Source organism: Equus przewalskii, unplaced genomic scaffold (genome assembly GCF_037783145.1).
Source record: "Equus przewalskii isolate Varuska unplaced genomic scaffold, EquPr2 contig_R1872, whole genome shotgun sequence".
NCBI classification, from domain to species: domain Eukaryota; kingdom Metazoa; phylum Chordata; class Mammalia; order Perissodactyla; family Equidae; genus Equus; species Equus przewalskii.
The window spans coordinates 1,023-15,855 of NW_027228472.1; the positions used below are offsets into that span (position 1 = coordinate 1,023).

At 40.1% G+C, this 14,833-nt stretch overlaps 1 protein-coding gene across 1 annotated transcript; it reads left to right on the forward strand.

Moving 5' to 3' along the window:
* The first annotated feature begins 5,173 nt into the window (after positions 1-5,173).
* LOC103545943 (olfactory receptor 2AE1-like) lies at positions 5,174-8,898 on the forward strand. The gene is made up of 2 exons (XM_070606934.1): positions 5,174-5,291; positions 6,165-8,898. The coding sequence occupies exon 2, from the start codon at positions 6,182-6,184 to the stop codon at positions 7,139-7,141; it is 960 nt and encodes a 319-aa protein (XP_070463035.1). The 5' UTR covers positions 5,174-5,291; positions 6,165-6,181; the 3' UTR covers positions 7,142-8,898.
* Positions 8,899-14,833: the final 5,935 nt, after the last annotated feature.

The following is a 14,833-nucleotide window of genomic DNA, read 5'->3' on the forward strand; positions in this document are numbered from 1 at the left end:
GATGCCCTGCTCATCCTATGTGGGCTCTCCACACCGTATTTAGGCTCTGGCTGCTCTCGCCAGGCAACCCCTCTGTATGGATCCCCTTCTTACCTTGATTGCTCTCCCATGCCCACGCCAGGATGCTCCTGCAGGTGCAGATCCTATGCATCATACCTTGTCTCTGATTTGGAGCAACTGTGACTCCCTTCTCTGACCTTGCAACCCAATATGTGGCTGCCACCTGATTGTGCCCCATATACTGGCTTTAGGACTGAATTATCTAGGAAGGGAAAAGCAGGCATGGGAAGAGGAGGAGAGAGAAGGGGAAGGAAGAGGCAGAAAAAGAAAAGGAAGAACGAGGGCAACTTCTGATACCAGCAGAAAGTGACAAATGCTTTTAGCCTTTCTGCCTAGTCAACTGACCTATCAACCATTTTTCTAAATTATTTTATTGAGGTTATATTGCTTTACAACATTGTGTAAATTTCAGGTGTATATTATTCTATTTCAGCTTCTGTATAGACTACATTGTGTTTACCACCAATAGTCTAGTTTTTATCTGTCACCATACATATATGTCTGTTTACCCCTTCTGCTTTCCCTCCATGCCCTTCCCCTCTGGTAACCACCAATCTGTTGTCCTTATCCATGTGCCTGTTTGTTTGTTTATCTTCTACATATGAGTGAAATCATACAGTATTTGTCCCTCTCTGTCTGCCTTACTTCCCTTCGCATGATGCCTTCAAAGCCCATCCAAGTTGTCGCAAATGGCATGATTTTGTCTTTTTTAATGCCTGAGTAGTATCCCATTGTGTGTGTGTCTATAAACCACATTTTTTATTATTAAATTATTTTATTGAGGCTGTATTGGTTTTTCACTGAGAATAAACAAGATAAGATCAGTGAAACAAGACATTTTAGCAACTGAGTTGAGTTAGAGAAACAAGGAATAGCTCAACATGTAATGGAGAGAAAGAGCAGTGTATGACAATGAGATGGGAGTAAATATGAAGGAGATGTAGGGACATGCCATTTTCTTCTTTGATATCTGTATCTGAAGTCTTTTGACATGTTATATTAATGTTGAATATGAAACTGGAGTATGACCAAGAGCTAGAGTGGGAAACACTACTGGCAATTGCCTGTCTCTATTCCTTGACTTCTGTTCTATGATATTGCACGTGGCAGAACCCCCAAAAGTGTCCTATGAGCAAAGGAGACTAGATTTTTTGCAGTCTGTCTTCTCAAAAGGGTTGGATAGAAAGGAGCTAGAAAGATCTGTGTTTAAAGATGAAAAACAAGCCAGAGACTCTAGGAATTGTTTCTCTCCATGCTTAATTGGCCCTTGGAGAAGTCATTCCCATGTTACCGTCAGAGTGATGCTCCTTGAAATATCTCATGCCCTGACACCTCCCAACGAACTCCAAGAAAGCCCTTTGGGAATGCTTATCTCAATGCACACAGGGAGTGTAATTGACATCTTGAAGTAATGCTCTCCAGAAGAGACTCAGGATGTGTCCTCTGGGTTGAATCCCTGACGCCATACATTGAGTGCCCTTGATTTGCCTCAGCTGACATAATAGGGCCTCTCTGTTAGAAGGCTGTTTTATTTCTCACAGATGTTTGCTTCTTTTCCCTCATGTTTAGCTCATTCTGGCCAAGTCTCTTCTCATTTTTACCGCTATGATTCCTGCTGAGGAAAGATTCATGCAGTCAAGAAGGGGATTCTACTAAAAAATACCAGTGCTAGAGGCAAATTCTTGTTTTATTTGGTAGGAAAGGAGGTGTAAAGCTAAGAAGAGAGTGCCTTGAGTGATCCAAAATAGCAGAAACTCCAAAACAGATTTTCTTTTAGCTCTGGACCTATTGATGATTAAGCTGGTATTAAATGAACCTTCTTAATCTGGTAACATTAATGGAAATTCTTTTTGCCCAAGCTCTTGTTGTCCTTTTGGATGGAGAGGTACCTGAAATATATATTTAGAGGCAGATGAAGGATATTCATTATTCAAAGGCCCACCTATTACAAGTTCAATAGGTTCAGTTACTTAATCTGTCCTGATGTGTGCTGATGGAGTTCAAAATCTGAGCCCAGATTGCAAGAGCATTACTATGGATGCTATTGTTCCTGATGATGCTCTGTCGCTAGGATAATTAGTGTAGACAATGATGACTGTGTAGGACATGGTGTTCTATGCCATTCTACCAGTAAATGCAGATGACCAGGGTTAGAGAAGGAAGTCTGATGAGCACCTCAGAAAAGACTTGTTTGGATGATCAGTAGCCAATGTTTGAGTTAGTGTGGATCTATGCTGCCCTCGCCATTTCACTTCTATACTTGTTCTCTCCACAATTCTCTGCAGCAGAAATTCCAGGTAAGATAATTTTGGGGCTCGAGGTGTTCAGGAAACCTTCACTAAAAACTAGGGCAACCTCTGGCATTGTTAGCTTATTCCCTCATCCCTAAAGTCAGAGGGTGATATTGGTCAGTCTGTGAGGAAAGCTGGCTGAGAAAGCAGAGAAAAAAGTCAACTGAGGGTCACAAATCAGAATGGGAAATTATTAGGAAAGTTGTCTAAGGGAGGCAGAGAGACAGGACTCAGATGATGAGAAAACCAATGCTATGGACATTTAAAAGGTGGAAATTAATGAGGAAAGAGATAGAGACGTAGATGAATACTTTAATACAAGGGAAATATATGGATGGCTTGATAGGGTTGGAGTGACCAGGGGGAACATGGGATATTGGACCCTTCGTTCACAAGAAGCTGAGTTTGAAATAACAGTACGAGGAGACAGCCAAAAAGATGACCCTAGGCTGCATTAATTGGAGAGAGATAATATATGTGACCTCTTTCTTACTGGTCAATTTATCCTTTGGAGAAAACATTCAGTTCTGACTTCTTTGCTCTAAATGGTAAGCAGATAATGTGGAAAGCAAGAAGATCTAGGAGATGTTTAGGAAAAAATACAAAGAGGTATTGGGTGGATATTTTGGAGATTAATTTAGATTATCAATTTTTCAAGTTGGGCTTCACCATGGAGATGAAGCGCTCATTCTGATCAGCATTCCTGTGAGAATGAGATAAAGGGCCAAGTGGGAATGTGATTGACTAAATGTTATAGAATTTGGTTGATTAAATGTTATAATCTTAATTTGATCAGCCTGATCCATAATTTAAAGAGACTCAGGTCTACTGAGGACATATCTCTTGTTTGTTTTCAGGTATATAACAATGGTGGTTTTGTTATTTGTCAACATGGCACCCGTATATATCTCATAAACCATACTTAATCTCCAAATAAAGACCATACCAAGTTCTCCTTCCATATAACATAGTGCGACTACCCCACATACAATCAAAAACTTGTTAATCTTTTCCCAAGAAAAGGATATAAATCACACCAACCCTTTCCACTTAAGAAGATACCAAATCGCTTCCTTGTCTTGGTTGAAATTCATTCTACTTCTATCTGGTTCCTACTCCCCTTTTTATGTCTTATGACTGATATACTTAGATATGAACCTAACTACATTAATATACCATACGTTAGAAAGGGGATATCTGAGGGGGAAAACTCAAACAATTCAGTTAATTATATTTAGAAAGTATTCATAACAAAAGAAAGAAGAAATACCTGTTACTACTACAGTTTTTGTTTCTGCAGCTGCTCACATAGTCATGTCTGGTGTATATAACAGTCTTCTTTCACACCATTCCATATTTCCTTTGTCTGCATTTCATCATGTTTCCTTTTCTGGTGGGATGACCCAAACTTTCATTCCTGAAGGATCTGGGTCATTACCAATCCTGTGTGAATTGGATTTGCATAGTTTTCCACTGACTTTCATCACAGGGCATTTGAGTACAGAGGTGCCCCCTAGAAAATCTCCTGCCTTCCAGACATGCTTCTCCTCATCCCCATGGTGTAGTAGAAACTCAGTAACCCCTTGCTAGTCAGGATCAGCCATGCAAGGCAGTGTATAGTAACTTCCTTTGCTTGTTGATTCAGTGATAGGAGGAGCAAAGGGCGACGACTCTAAGCAAATGAAATAATTGTTTTCTCACCTGGTGGCATAATTTCTCCTTTTGGACCTAAAATGTCTAAACTACCAGAACCTAAAAGTGCAGACACAGGAAGCAAAAATTTTCTTAGTGGGTCATAGGTATAAATGTCATAGTGAGAGATATCATTGTCAATTCCACCTCTTGATTCCTGGTCCCATGAAGACTTATGACGGAAGAAACAGCACCATAAATTAGATGAGGATTTAGAGTATTTACCACATCCTGGAGGACACTGCCCCGGCAATGTGAGGAGTTGCCAACTAGCTTTGCTGTAACTGAGTCATCAAAAACCCTTTCCACTGTTATATCAAACCAGTAGTTTCAGGATGATTGAGAATACAGAAAGACTGGTGGATTCCATGAGCATGGGCCCATTTCCATACGTTATTTGCTTTGAAATGAGTTCCTTAGTCAGGAGCAAAGCTTCATGGAATACAACTATGGTGAGGAAAGCATTCTGTAAGTCCAGCAGTAGTAGTTTGGGCAGCAGCACTGTAGGCAAAGAAGGCAAATCCATATCCAGAGTAAGTGTCTATTCCAGTAAGAACAACGCACACTCCCTTCCATGATGGAAGCTATGCAATGTAATCAGTCTACCACCAAGTGGCTGGCTGTTCCCCTGGGCAATGATGGCATATCAAAAACTCAGTGTTGGCACCAGCTGTTGGCAGATTGGGACACAGCAGTGTCTGTAACTAGATTGGACTTGGTGAGTGGAATCCATGTTGCTGAGCCCATGTGTAGCCTTCATCCTGGTTTCCGTGGCTACTCTGTTTGTGAGGCCATTATCATGAACGAGAGTGACTGAGGAAGAGTGTAACTGTCTTCCACAGAATGGGTTAGCACTTGGATAGGATGTCTCATTCTGTGGACAGCAGGAATGGATATTTCTTCCTTGTTTTTATATGACTATTTCACATGTTTTTGGTTCTATGTGGGATAGTGATATCATGTTAGGTAAAAGGATGACTGTTGTGTTTATTTTGGGATGAAGTGTGGCTTAAGGAGATGTGCATGTGTGCCAGATTGACAGGAGATGGACTCTGGTGGCTTTGTAATGTGTCAACTTGGCTAGGATGGAGTACATTTCCCAGAATTCCCATTTTTTGTGTTTCTGGTTAAGGTGGGTCACAGGAGAGACTGTCCCAGAGCTTTAGAGGCAGAAGAGAAGCAGCCATTTTGTAGTGTACAGAGATGGCATCTGATCTGCTGATTCTCCTCATCCGTGCGAAGCAGCAGGTGGGCCTGCAATTGTTCTGCCTTCCCCTGGGTCCTCCTTTAGCGTCTCTGACTTCCAGGCCAGGTGTGTGTGTTTAGGCTCCTGAATATGGGCCTCAGCTTCTGTAAGACACTCACACCGCCAATTCCAGTGGCAGCAAGAACAGACATGGCTTTCAGTCTGCCCTTTTGGGGTTATATCTCATTCTTGTGGGTTCCAGCAGGCCCTTGATCTACCACACTTTATATCCACTTTATAGCTTCCTGACTGCTTGTGCCATGGACTTGAAGTTCCAGCATCAGACACAAGGGTGACAGCCTTATATAGACCGCTTAAGCAGCTTTCACTATTGCATAATGCAAAATTTCTGTACAATCCCATTAAGTACATACATATGTATATATGTATATATACATATGTATGTATAAAACTCTCAGTGGTTCAGCTTCTCTGGATAAACTCTGACATAATAAGTAAGAAAGCATATATGTGTACTTTATATATGTATATATATACAATATAATATATATTATACTAAATATAATTTAGTTTAGTAAACATTTAGTCTCTCTCTATAAAGCATATATATATATATACTTATAAAAAGTATATATGTGTGTGTGTGTATTTCTTTCTTAATGAGGAGAGGCTCTTGTTTGATTTTTGGCACTTAGAGGTTAGAAATTCTGGAATTTCTAAGTGTCATGTTTGGGAAGAAAGATTTGACATTCTCATTTTAAAGGGCTATTTCAAGAATTTGAGCTGTTGAATAACTAGAAATAGAAAAAAAAGTCTTCAAAAATTATGTGGTGAATCAAATGGTCTTATTGTAAGGTATGCTGAACTCCACTATTTCTGATACCACAATTCTTCTCCACTTCCTGTTTCCCCAGGGACAGAGAAAGGGGAGATGCGGCAGAGGAATCAGACCTCTCCGGTAGACTTCATCTTTGAAGGGCTCTTTGATGAGTCCCTCACTCACCTTTTTCTTTTCATCTTGACCATGGTGGTCTTCCTGATTGCAGCGAGTGACAACATCCTCACCATTCTCCTCATACGTGCAGATTCCCAGCTTCATACACCCATGTACTTCCTGCTCAGCCAGCTCTCCCTCATGGATCCGATGCATGTCTCCACAACCATCCCCAAGATGGCTACCAACTACCTATCTGGCAAGAAGTCCATCTCCTTTGTGGGCTGTGCCACCCAGCACTTCCTCTATTTGTCTGTGGCTGGTGCTGAGTGTCTTCTCCTAGCTCTGATGTCCTATGACCGCTATGTTGCCATTTGTCATCCACTGCATTACACTGTTCTCATGAACAGAAAGGTGGGACTTATGATGGCTCTTGTGTCATGGTTGGGGGCATCCATAAATTCCCTAATTTACACGGTGATCTTGACGCAGTTCCCTTTCTGTGGGCCTCGAAAAATCCACCACTTCTACTGTGAGTTTCCAGCTGTTGTGAAGTTGGTACGTGGAGACATCACTGTCTATGAGACCACAGTGTTCATCAGCAGCATCCTACTTCTCCTCCTCCCCATCTTGCTGGTTTCTACATCCTATGCCTTCATCCTCCACAGCATCATTCAGATGCATGCAGCTGGGAGTAAGAGAAATGCCTTTGCCACTTGTAGTTCTCATCTCACTGTGGTTTCCCTCTGGTTTGGTGCCTGCATGTTCTCATATATGAGGCCCAGGTCCCAGTGCACTCCATTGCAAGACAAAGTTGGTTCTGTTTTCTATAGCATCATTACTCCCACACTGAATCCTTTGATTTATACTCTCCGGAATAAGGATGTAGCTAAGGCTCTGAGGAGAGTGCTGGGGAGAGATGTTATCACTCAAAGACAGCAATTGGAGTTGCCCTGAGTATGCCAATAGAATGGGATAATCTCCTTACAGTGATCTGAGTAAACCTTTAAGAGTTTTCAAGGGTTCAGGTTCCCGATGACTACTACATAAACGAAGTGGTCAGCACACAATTCCAGTATTCTAACTTGGTCGCAGGCATCAAAGCACCATAGAGTACTATCTTACTCCATTTGGGTTGCTATTCCAAAAATACCACACACAGGGTGGCTTAAACAACAAACATTGTTTTCTCTCAGTTCTGCCAACTGAGAAGTCCAATATCAAGCCTTGAAAGTGCTTGACACTCTCTCATTTCCTTTTTATCTCTTTTTAGATGTAAGCATTTCTAAGCATGTTCCTGACTACCCTATCCAAAGCAGCACTCTCCATTCTGTGTGCCCTTCTTTCACTTTGTAGCACTACTTTACAAGATGTTACACAAAATTACTTTACATTATACTTATTGTCTATTTTACAAGTATGCAATCTCCCTGAGGGCAAGGACTTTACTTTGTGTACTATTGTTTCACCAGAGTCAAGAAAAGAGCCTGACATGAACCAACTGCTCAATAACTATTTGTTGCATGGGTTAATAAATGAAAAGGACCTGGATTATTTTACTGTCCCACATGACATTCAAGGTAATTAATTCAAAGAGCTGAAGATATTATAAAAAGAATACTACAGTGGATAGCTTGGTAAGAATCATTTGTCTCAGCCAGATATTAATCGCGTGTATATGCAGAGGCCTGGCATCCCAGTGAACTTTCCTGGGGTCTAATGGTCTGAGGGATGCCAGAGTGAGGGACAAATTTTTATATCCTGCTTTCCCTACTAGTTAAAAATGTCATGAATCCCTGGGACCATCTTCAGAATAATAACTCTTAAGATTTGAGAGGAAAGTTATACTGTCTTCGACAACTAAGTATTTTCCCCTGAGAAACAGCTTTTTAGCCATCTGTAATCGGGTGAGCCACCCCTCATGAGCTGGGTGTCATCTTACCCACCTAGCCCTGAGGTTGGATTTACTTTGTAATACTCCAATGACAAGTAGAATTAATTTTTACACAAACTATACCTGGGTTGTTTCTGAAGTCCCAAGGGTGATTCATAAACAGCTAGCTCACAATCCCAGTTAGAGACAGGGGGTTATTCTTCTGCTGCCTCTCCCTCTCTACACACACAACAATGCCCTTGTCAGGAATCCTATAAGATTATTTGAGAACAAAACAATCGAAGCCAACATTATGGATACTTATTCGAGGACAGTAAGGGCTATAAGATGGATAAGTTCTATGGATATAGTTTACAGCATGGTGACTATAGTTCACAAAACAGTATTGTATATTTGAAAGTTGCTAAGAGAATAGATCATAAAAGTTCTTCCGACGAGAAAAAATGTATAATGTTGTGAGGTGATGGATGTTAACTAAACTTACTGTGGTCATCATTTCACGATAGATACATAAATTATTGTGTTGGACACCTTGGGTTAATATAATATTATATGTCAACTATATCTAATAAAACAGGAAACAATAAATCTCACCCTTTAATAAAAACAAACAAACAAACAAACACTACAATGAGACACCATTTCATGTCCATTAGGATGGCTATCATTAAAGAAACAGAATGCAAGTGTTGGTGAGGAGGTGAAGAACGTGGAACCCTTGTGCACTGTTGGTGGGAATGTAAAATGGCACAACCATTATAGAAAACAGTTTCACGTTTCCTCAAAAATGAGAAAATAAAATTACTGTATAATCCAGTAATTCCATAGAATATTCATTTTCCGTGAGAGTTGTTTTACCCCTTAATCCTGGCAGGATACTCCTATCTGGCTTTAGTGGAACCTTATAGCTCTTGGGGCAAAGACATATCCTAGTAGCCCAGCACTAGAAGCCAAGATGGAAAAGATCTCCACAGCCACCATGACCTCCCCCTTGGTGCTGTTATGCACAGGGAGGAAGGTGATCCAGACCCTACAGAACACCAGCATGCTGAATGTGAGGCCCTTGGCTTCCCTGAAATTGCCAGGCAGGCTCCTGGCCAGGAAAGCCAAGGTGAAGCTCATGAAGGCCAAGGAGCCCAAGTATCCTAAGGAAAGGTAGAACAAAACGACAGAGCCCTCATCGCACAGAATTATGGGGAGGGTAGGCTCAGAATGTGCATGTACATCAACAAAAGGGGGAGAGTTTCCCAACCAGACAGTAGAGAAAGTCAACTGAATCAATGAGCAGATGGGGATGATGGAATTAGGTGCCCCTGACAGCAACCACTGCCTCATCTTTATCCCTGGGGTTGTGAACTTGAAAGCCAGAACTACAGTGATGGTTTTAGCCAAAATGGTGGGAACCACCACAATAAACATGATTCCAGACAACATTTGTTGCAGGATCCAGGTGGAGGGTTGGAATGTCTAATGAAGAGTAAGCTCAGAGGAAGCAGAGGATGAGGGAGGTGAGCAGGAGTAGCTGAGAGCCCAGTTAATACCTTGGACTATGGGTGTGTCGCTATACTTCACAAAAATGCCAAGAACCACAGCTGTGAGGACAGACAGGCAAAGAGCTTCACAGGCAAGTACCATCCCCATAGGATCTCCATAGGCCAAGAAGATCACAACTTTTGAGAGGCAATGATCTCGATCACTGTTTGGGTATTGATTGTCTGGACACTTCATACATTGCTTCATATCTGGCAAGAAAAGCATGGTGCCACTAACTTGGGTTCAATGATTCTTAAGAGTCCTCAAAATATTCACATTTGGCCAAATCGATATGATTAGACAACAAATAAAGGAATGCTATAGGGAGAGAAATTCCAAGATAATGGTGTCTATTGTGTTCTCGGTATAACAAAGGTCAAGGAGCTCTAGCCTCACCTCTTTTGTTCATCTTCTGTATGCAAGGGAATTAGTTTTTTCTTAGAAACAAAAATTACACCTTTTATATCACTTAAATATGGGTAGGGTAGGACATATCCTCGATTCGCTCCCTCAAAAGCAGGCACTTGTTGATAACTTTCAGTGACCTAATTTCCGGAGGTTTGCAGATATAGAGATGGCCAAGATATAACCTGTCACTGAAGCTTCAAAATTACATTTCTGCCATCCAATTTATTGCACACCTATCTCCTATTCGTTCCCACTTCTATTATTTTTGTTCAGATTTGAATAACATCTATTTTAATAAAATAACTCCCTAACAAGTCTTCCTGTCTTCTGTCTTGAATCCCTCTCACCTCTCACCCATTCAATCACACCCATTCATATTTCTATTATTAAATCCATCCACATAATTTCCTTGCTTAAAATATCACAGTTATACTCATCTTCTTCTAGACCACTGATTCTCAAATATTGGTGCATGTTAGAATCACCTGGATGGCTTGTTAAAACAGGTTGCTTCACCCTGCTATCGGGGTTCCTGATTCAGAAACTCAGAATTTACAATTTTAATAAGTTCTCATGATAGGCTGATGCTGTTGGTATAGGTACTACACTTTGAGAACCATCATTCTCGATGGAATCCAAACTCCTAGCAACATAGAAAACGTGCATGATTATCTTGCTTCTAACTACTTTTCCTGTATCACCTTTTTTGAGAGGAGTTGTGTAGTGAGGATAAAAGTACACATTTTATTGTGGATCTGTGGTATTGTAGGCAATTTGCTTGATATATCACATAATATATCTTTCTTTAATTCTTACAGAATCGTTTGAGGTAGGTGGACAGTATCAACACATTTAGCAGAATAAAATAATTGAGGCTTAAAGAGCTTGAATAACTCACCTGGGATCTTGAAGGTAGTGAGGGCTGGGCTAGGATCCAGACTTAAGAGCACGGGGCCAGACTCGGGTGAGGGGAATGAAAAACCAGAGGTGCAAAATTTAAGGAAGCACTCACTTTCATGTGCCAACCCTGCCCTTGAATGACCCTGAGAGTGAGTGCCTCCATAAATTTTGTACCCCAGGCACCTCACCTACCTTTCCCTAGTCCTGGCCTTACTCAGTACTGTCTGACTCCAAAGCCAGTGATCTTTCCATTACATACCTTTTGCTGACTTTAATGTTCATCACAATCTTTTCTCTTAAAAAGTTGTCATACTCTTAGAATTATAGGATTTATAGATATTTCTGTATTTTGATATTTTTTCTCAAGAAGAATTTCTGAAGATTTAATTTCATAAATTTAATTCATCACTAAAAAGAACTATAAACCAATCTCATTAATGAAAGCCTAAATCCTTAAATAAAATATTAGAAAATATAATCAAGCACATTAAAGAAATGGCACACTACACTCAATTAGGGCTTTTTAAGTGTTTCAAATGGAAAAACTTCAAAGAACATTCAGCTTATAGTGAGGCAGAGATGAGTTCAAGACAGTCCAAATATTGGTATAAATTTTATTATGAATTATAATCAATAAAAACAAACAACAAAATTCCTGAAGCTTTCCTTCTTTTTAATTTTGTGGTTTAGTTCAAATTGCGTGAAAATTATCTGTTTCCTGAAGATTTGATGAAATTTCCATGTGAACCTATCTGGACCTAGAGCCTTTTTGGGTGGGTAGCCCTTTGAAATCTTTAAACACTATTAAAACCTTAAAAGAAATCTATCTTCAATTCTCAAAATGCTCCATTATCCTCGTACAAGTGCATGTAACACATGCTTTCTCTTCTTCTTGGGGCATCAGTCTTTCCTTCTACATCTGACTATCAACACCTGTCTCTAGACTGAGCTTGAATCGTCTCACCTGAGTAGCATTCCTTGTCTTTGTAAGGCTTATTGACTCCTTATGTCCCCAGTACATCCTACTTATATTTCTATAATCACTTTTTATACTTTATTGGAATTTTTCTTTACTTTCCTGCTTATATCATTAGGCTGGAGATGTTTGACGGAAACGTGGTTTATTTGAAAGAGAATAAGATTTGGAGTTAGAATAGTATTGAAATTTGGGCTCTTCCACTTATTAGGGGGTCTAACATTAATCAATTTCATTCATAAAAATTATTAAAAACTTGGAAATAATGTAAGAAGATGACTGAATGTCCTTTCATTGGCATACCATAGCATCATCTAACCAGCCAACCTAAGGCTTATTCATTTATCTAGAACAATGTATCTGTTTGACTTTATGATTTACTATTTGATTAGAACCCAAACATTGTGCAGTTATATGTTAATCTGTAGATTTCTGTCCAGGAGAAAGATAAAGTAGAGATTACAGTTTTATTGACCTTTAGGATCTTAACCATTTTCTATATAACCTAACAACCTTGATCTAACATTCTTTGGTTGATGTTGTGTTGTCAAATCTGCTTTTACTGATAAACTATATAATCCCCTGTTTCCCAAAAAGGGTTTGTGATTCTTGGAACCACTTTGATCATCTCAATGTTTTCCACATTACTTAGTTGAATAAAATATTTGATAGAAGTTTATTTTGTATTTTTGAGGGTCATGGGCTTAACTTTTAAATATTTACAGTCACAGTAAACTCAACTCCCAGAAAAAAAAGGTAATGATGATAACGTCGACCCCCATAAGTATTTTTATGGAAAAAAATGAGTACATATGTATATTCCTGTATTGTAGTCTCTCAGTAACTGGTATTTGTAGCTGGTATTACTTCCTCCTAACATGGTGTATTGCACCCAATAGGCACTCAATCATGTTTTTGTTTAATATACATATTGGTGAATACAAATACAGTAACCTATTGAATAACTAATTGACTGATTATCAACAATGAGATGGGACAGAATAACCACACCTTGATCTTCAATAAACCTAAATTTCTGGGTGTTAATTGACATTAAAATGCTGTGTTTCAGTCTGTTTTCCTAAATGTGAGCTACGTAATTTTTAACTTGAACTTTTTATTTTAAGGTAATTGCAGATTCGCATGCAGTTAGAAATAATACAGGGATATCCTGTGTACCCTTTACCCAGTTTCGTCCAATGGTAACATGGCACAGAACTCTAGTACAATGTCACCACCAGGATACTGACACTGATGTTCATTGCTGAAATCTTCCATTTCTTTGCTGAGGCTTTCTATTTTTTCATTTGTCTCAAGTGTCTTCAAAATCGCTGATTGGAGCATTTTTTATCATAGTTACTCTAAAATATTTATTAGATAATTCTGACATCTCTGTGATCCCCATGTTACCATCTGTTGGTTTTCTTTTTTCATTCAGTCTGAGATCTTACTGTTTCTTGCTATGACGAGTGATTTTTGATGGAAACTGGAGCAAGTTGTGTATTGTGATATGAGGCCCTGGATTTTTTTGGTTTTTGAGGTTCTGGATTTTATTTAAACCTTCTGTTTTATCTAGCTTTGTCTGCTATAGTTCTGGCTGAGAAAGAGTGGGGGACACTGTCTTGTTACTGCAAGGGAGGTAGAAATCAAATTTTTCTACTCAGCCTCTGATGGCACATGATGAGGGAAGATCTCCTCATCTCTTTAGGTTGGTGTAGAAGTTCTGACTCCTTACTAGGTCTCCACTGGTTTCCTTGTGGGGGAGCTTGCATGGATGCAGGGCCACAGCTATTGCTGCAGACAGAGCAAGGAATCTAAAGAAATCATAGGGAAGTCTTGTTAAAATCTGAAAATAGGTTAAAGGATATTTCATATCCGTAAAGTACTTAGAGCAGTGTCTGGCCGTTAGTAGGCGTTAGCAGTGGTTGATTAAAGAAATGGATACATGCATACATAAGTATTAAAGGCTTGGAGGCTGTCCCTGGTGAAGCGTGTGAACTGGAATGGATTACAGCCAACTTTGTTTCCTTTCCAGCTTGCAGTTGCTACTGACCGCATCTGTAGCACTGTGGAATTCGAAATAATCTCCCTCAACTTGGCTGCTCTTGGTAAAACACTCTAATGCTGTCCAGATTATCCCAGGGAAATAAGAGCCTTTTCAGTAGCATAGTAGGGTTAGGTTTATCTAATATGTATCGTTTATATTGGTTTGTTTAGTATTTGTTGGTAACCTCTTTTCTTTCTTTGCGAAGCTGCTCGGTTAAAAAAAGCAGATTAGCTATGAAATGGTTCAGACACAGAGAAAAGTAGAGAGTCGTGTAAGCAGAGCACGCCTTTCCTTGACTCTCTGTCGAGAGCTTGTGTGATTCCAGCTGCTCTCTGCCTCAGACACGGTGCCCTCTGCGTGTGCAGTCATGTAAAGAGTGCAGGGTCTGGAACCGTGGAGAATCTAAGGCAGTCCAGTCATGCTTTGTTTAACAGTGGGGATAAGTTCTGAGGAGTGTGTCATGGTCAGGCAATCTCGAGACTGTGCAAACACCACGGAGTTCCTAACCCTAGAGGGCAGAGCCTCCTACACACCTAGGCTCTACGGGACTAATCTGATGGGACCCCCGTTGTTGACTGAAACGTCCCGATGTAGGGCATGACTGTACTTCCCAACTCCAAGGGCACGGAAGTGTAGCCTGTGGGGCTTTTGAAAAGAACGGAGACGCTCAAGGCCTGCTCTGGACCCACTGACTCAGAATCTACTGGGATAGTTCCCGGCTTTAAAGACCAGAAGTAGTCCTCATCTGCAGACATCTCATCAACGGTTTTTCACACTGGGTTTTCCCTCATCGGAAAAAACAGGCCAAGAGACTGTGAGGATCCATAATTAGTGTTTTAATACATTTGGCAGGACTCAGTGTGTTTCACGTTCTGTGATAGTGTGATGTGC

Excerpts from the sequence above, each read along its gene's own strand:
- LOC103545943 (XM_070606934.1), top strand. The coding sequence starts at position 6,182 with ATGCGGCAGAGGAATCAGACCTCTCCGGTAGACTTCATCTTTGAAGGG.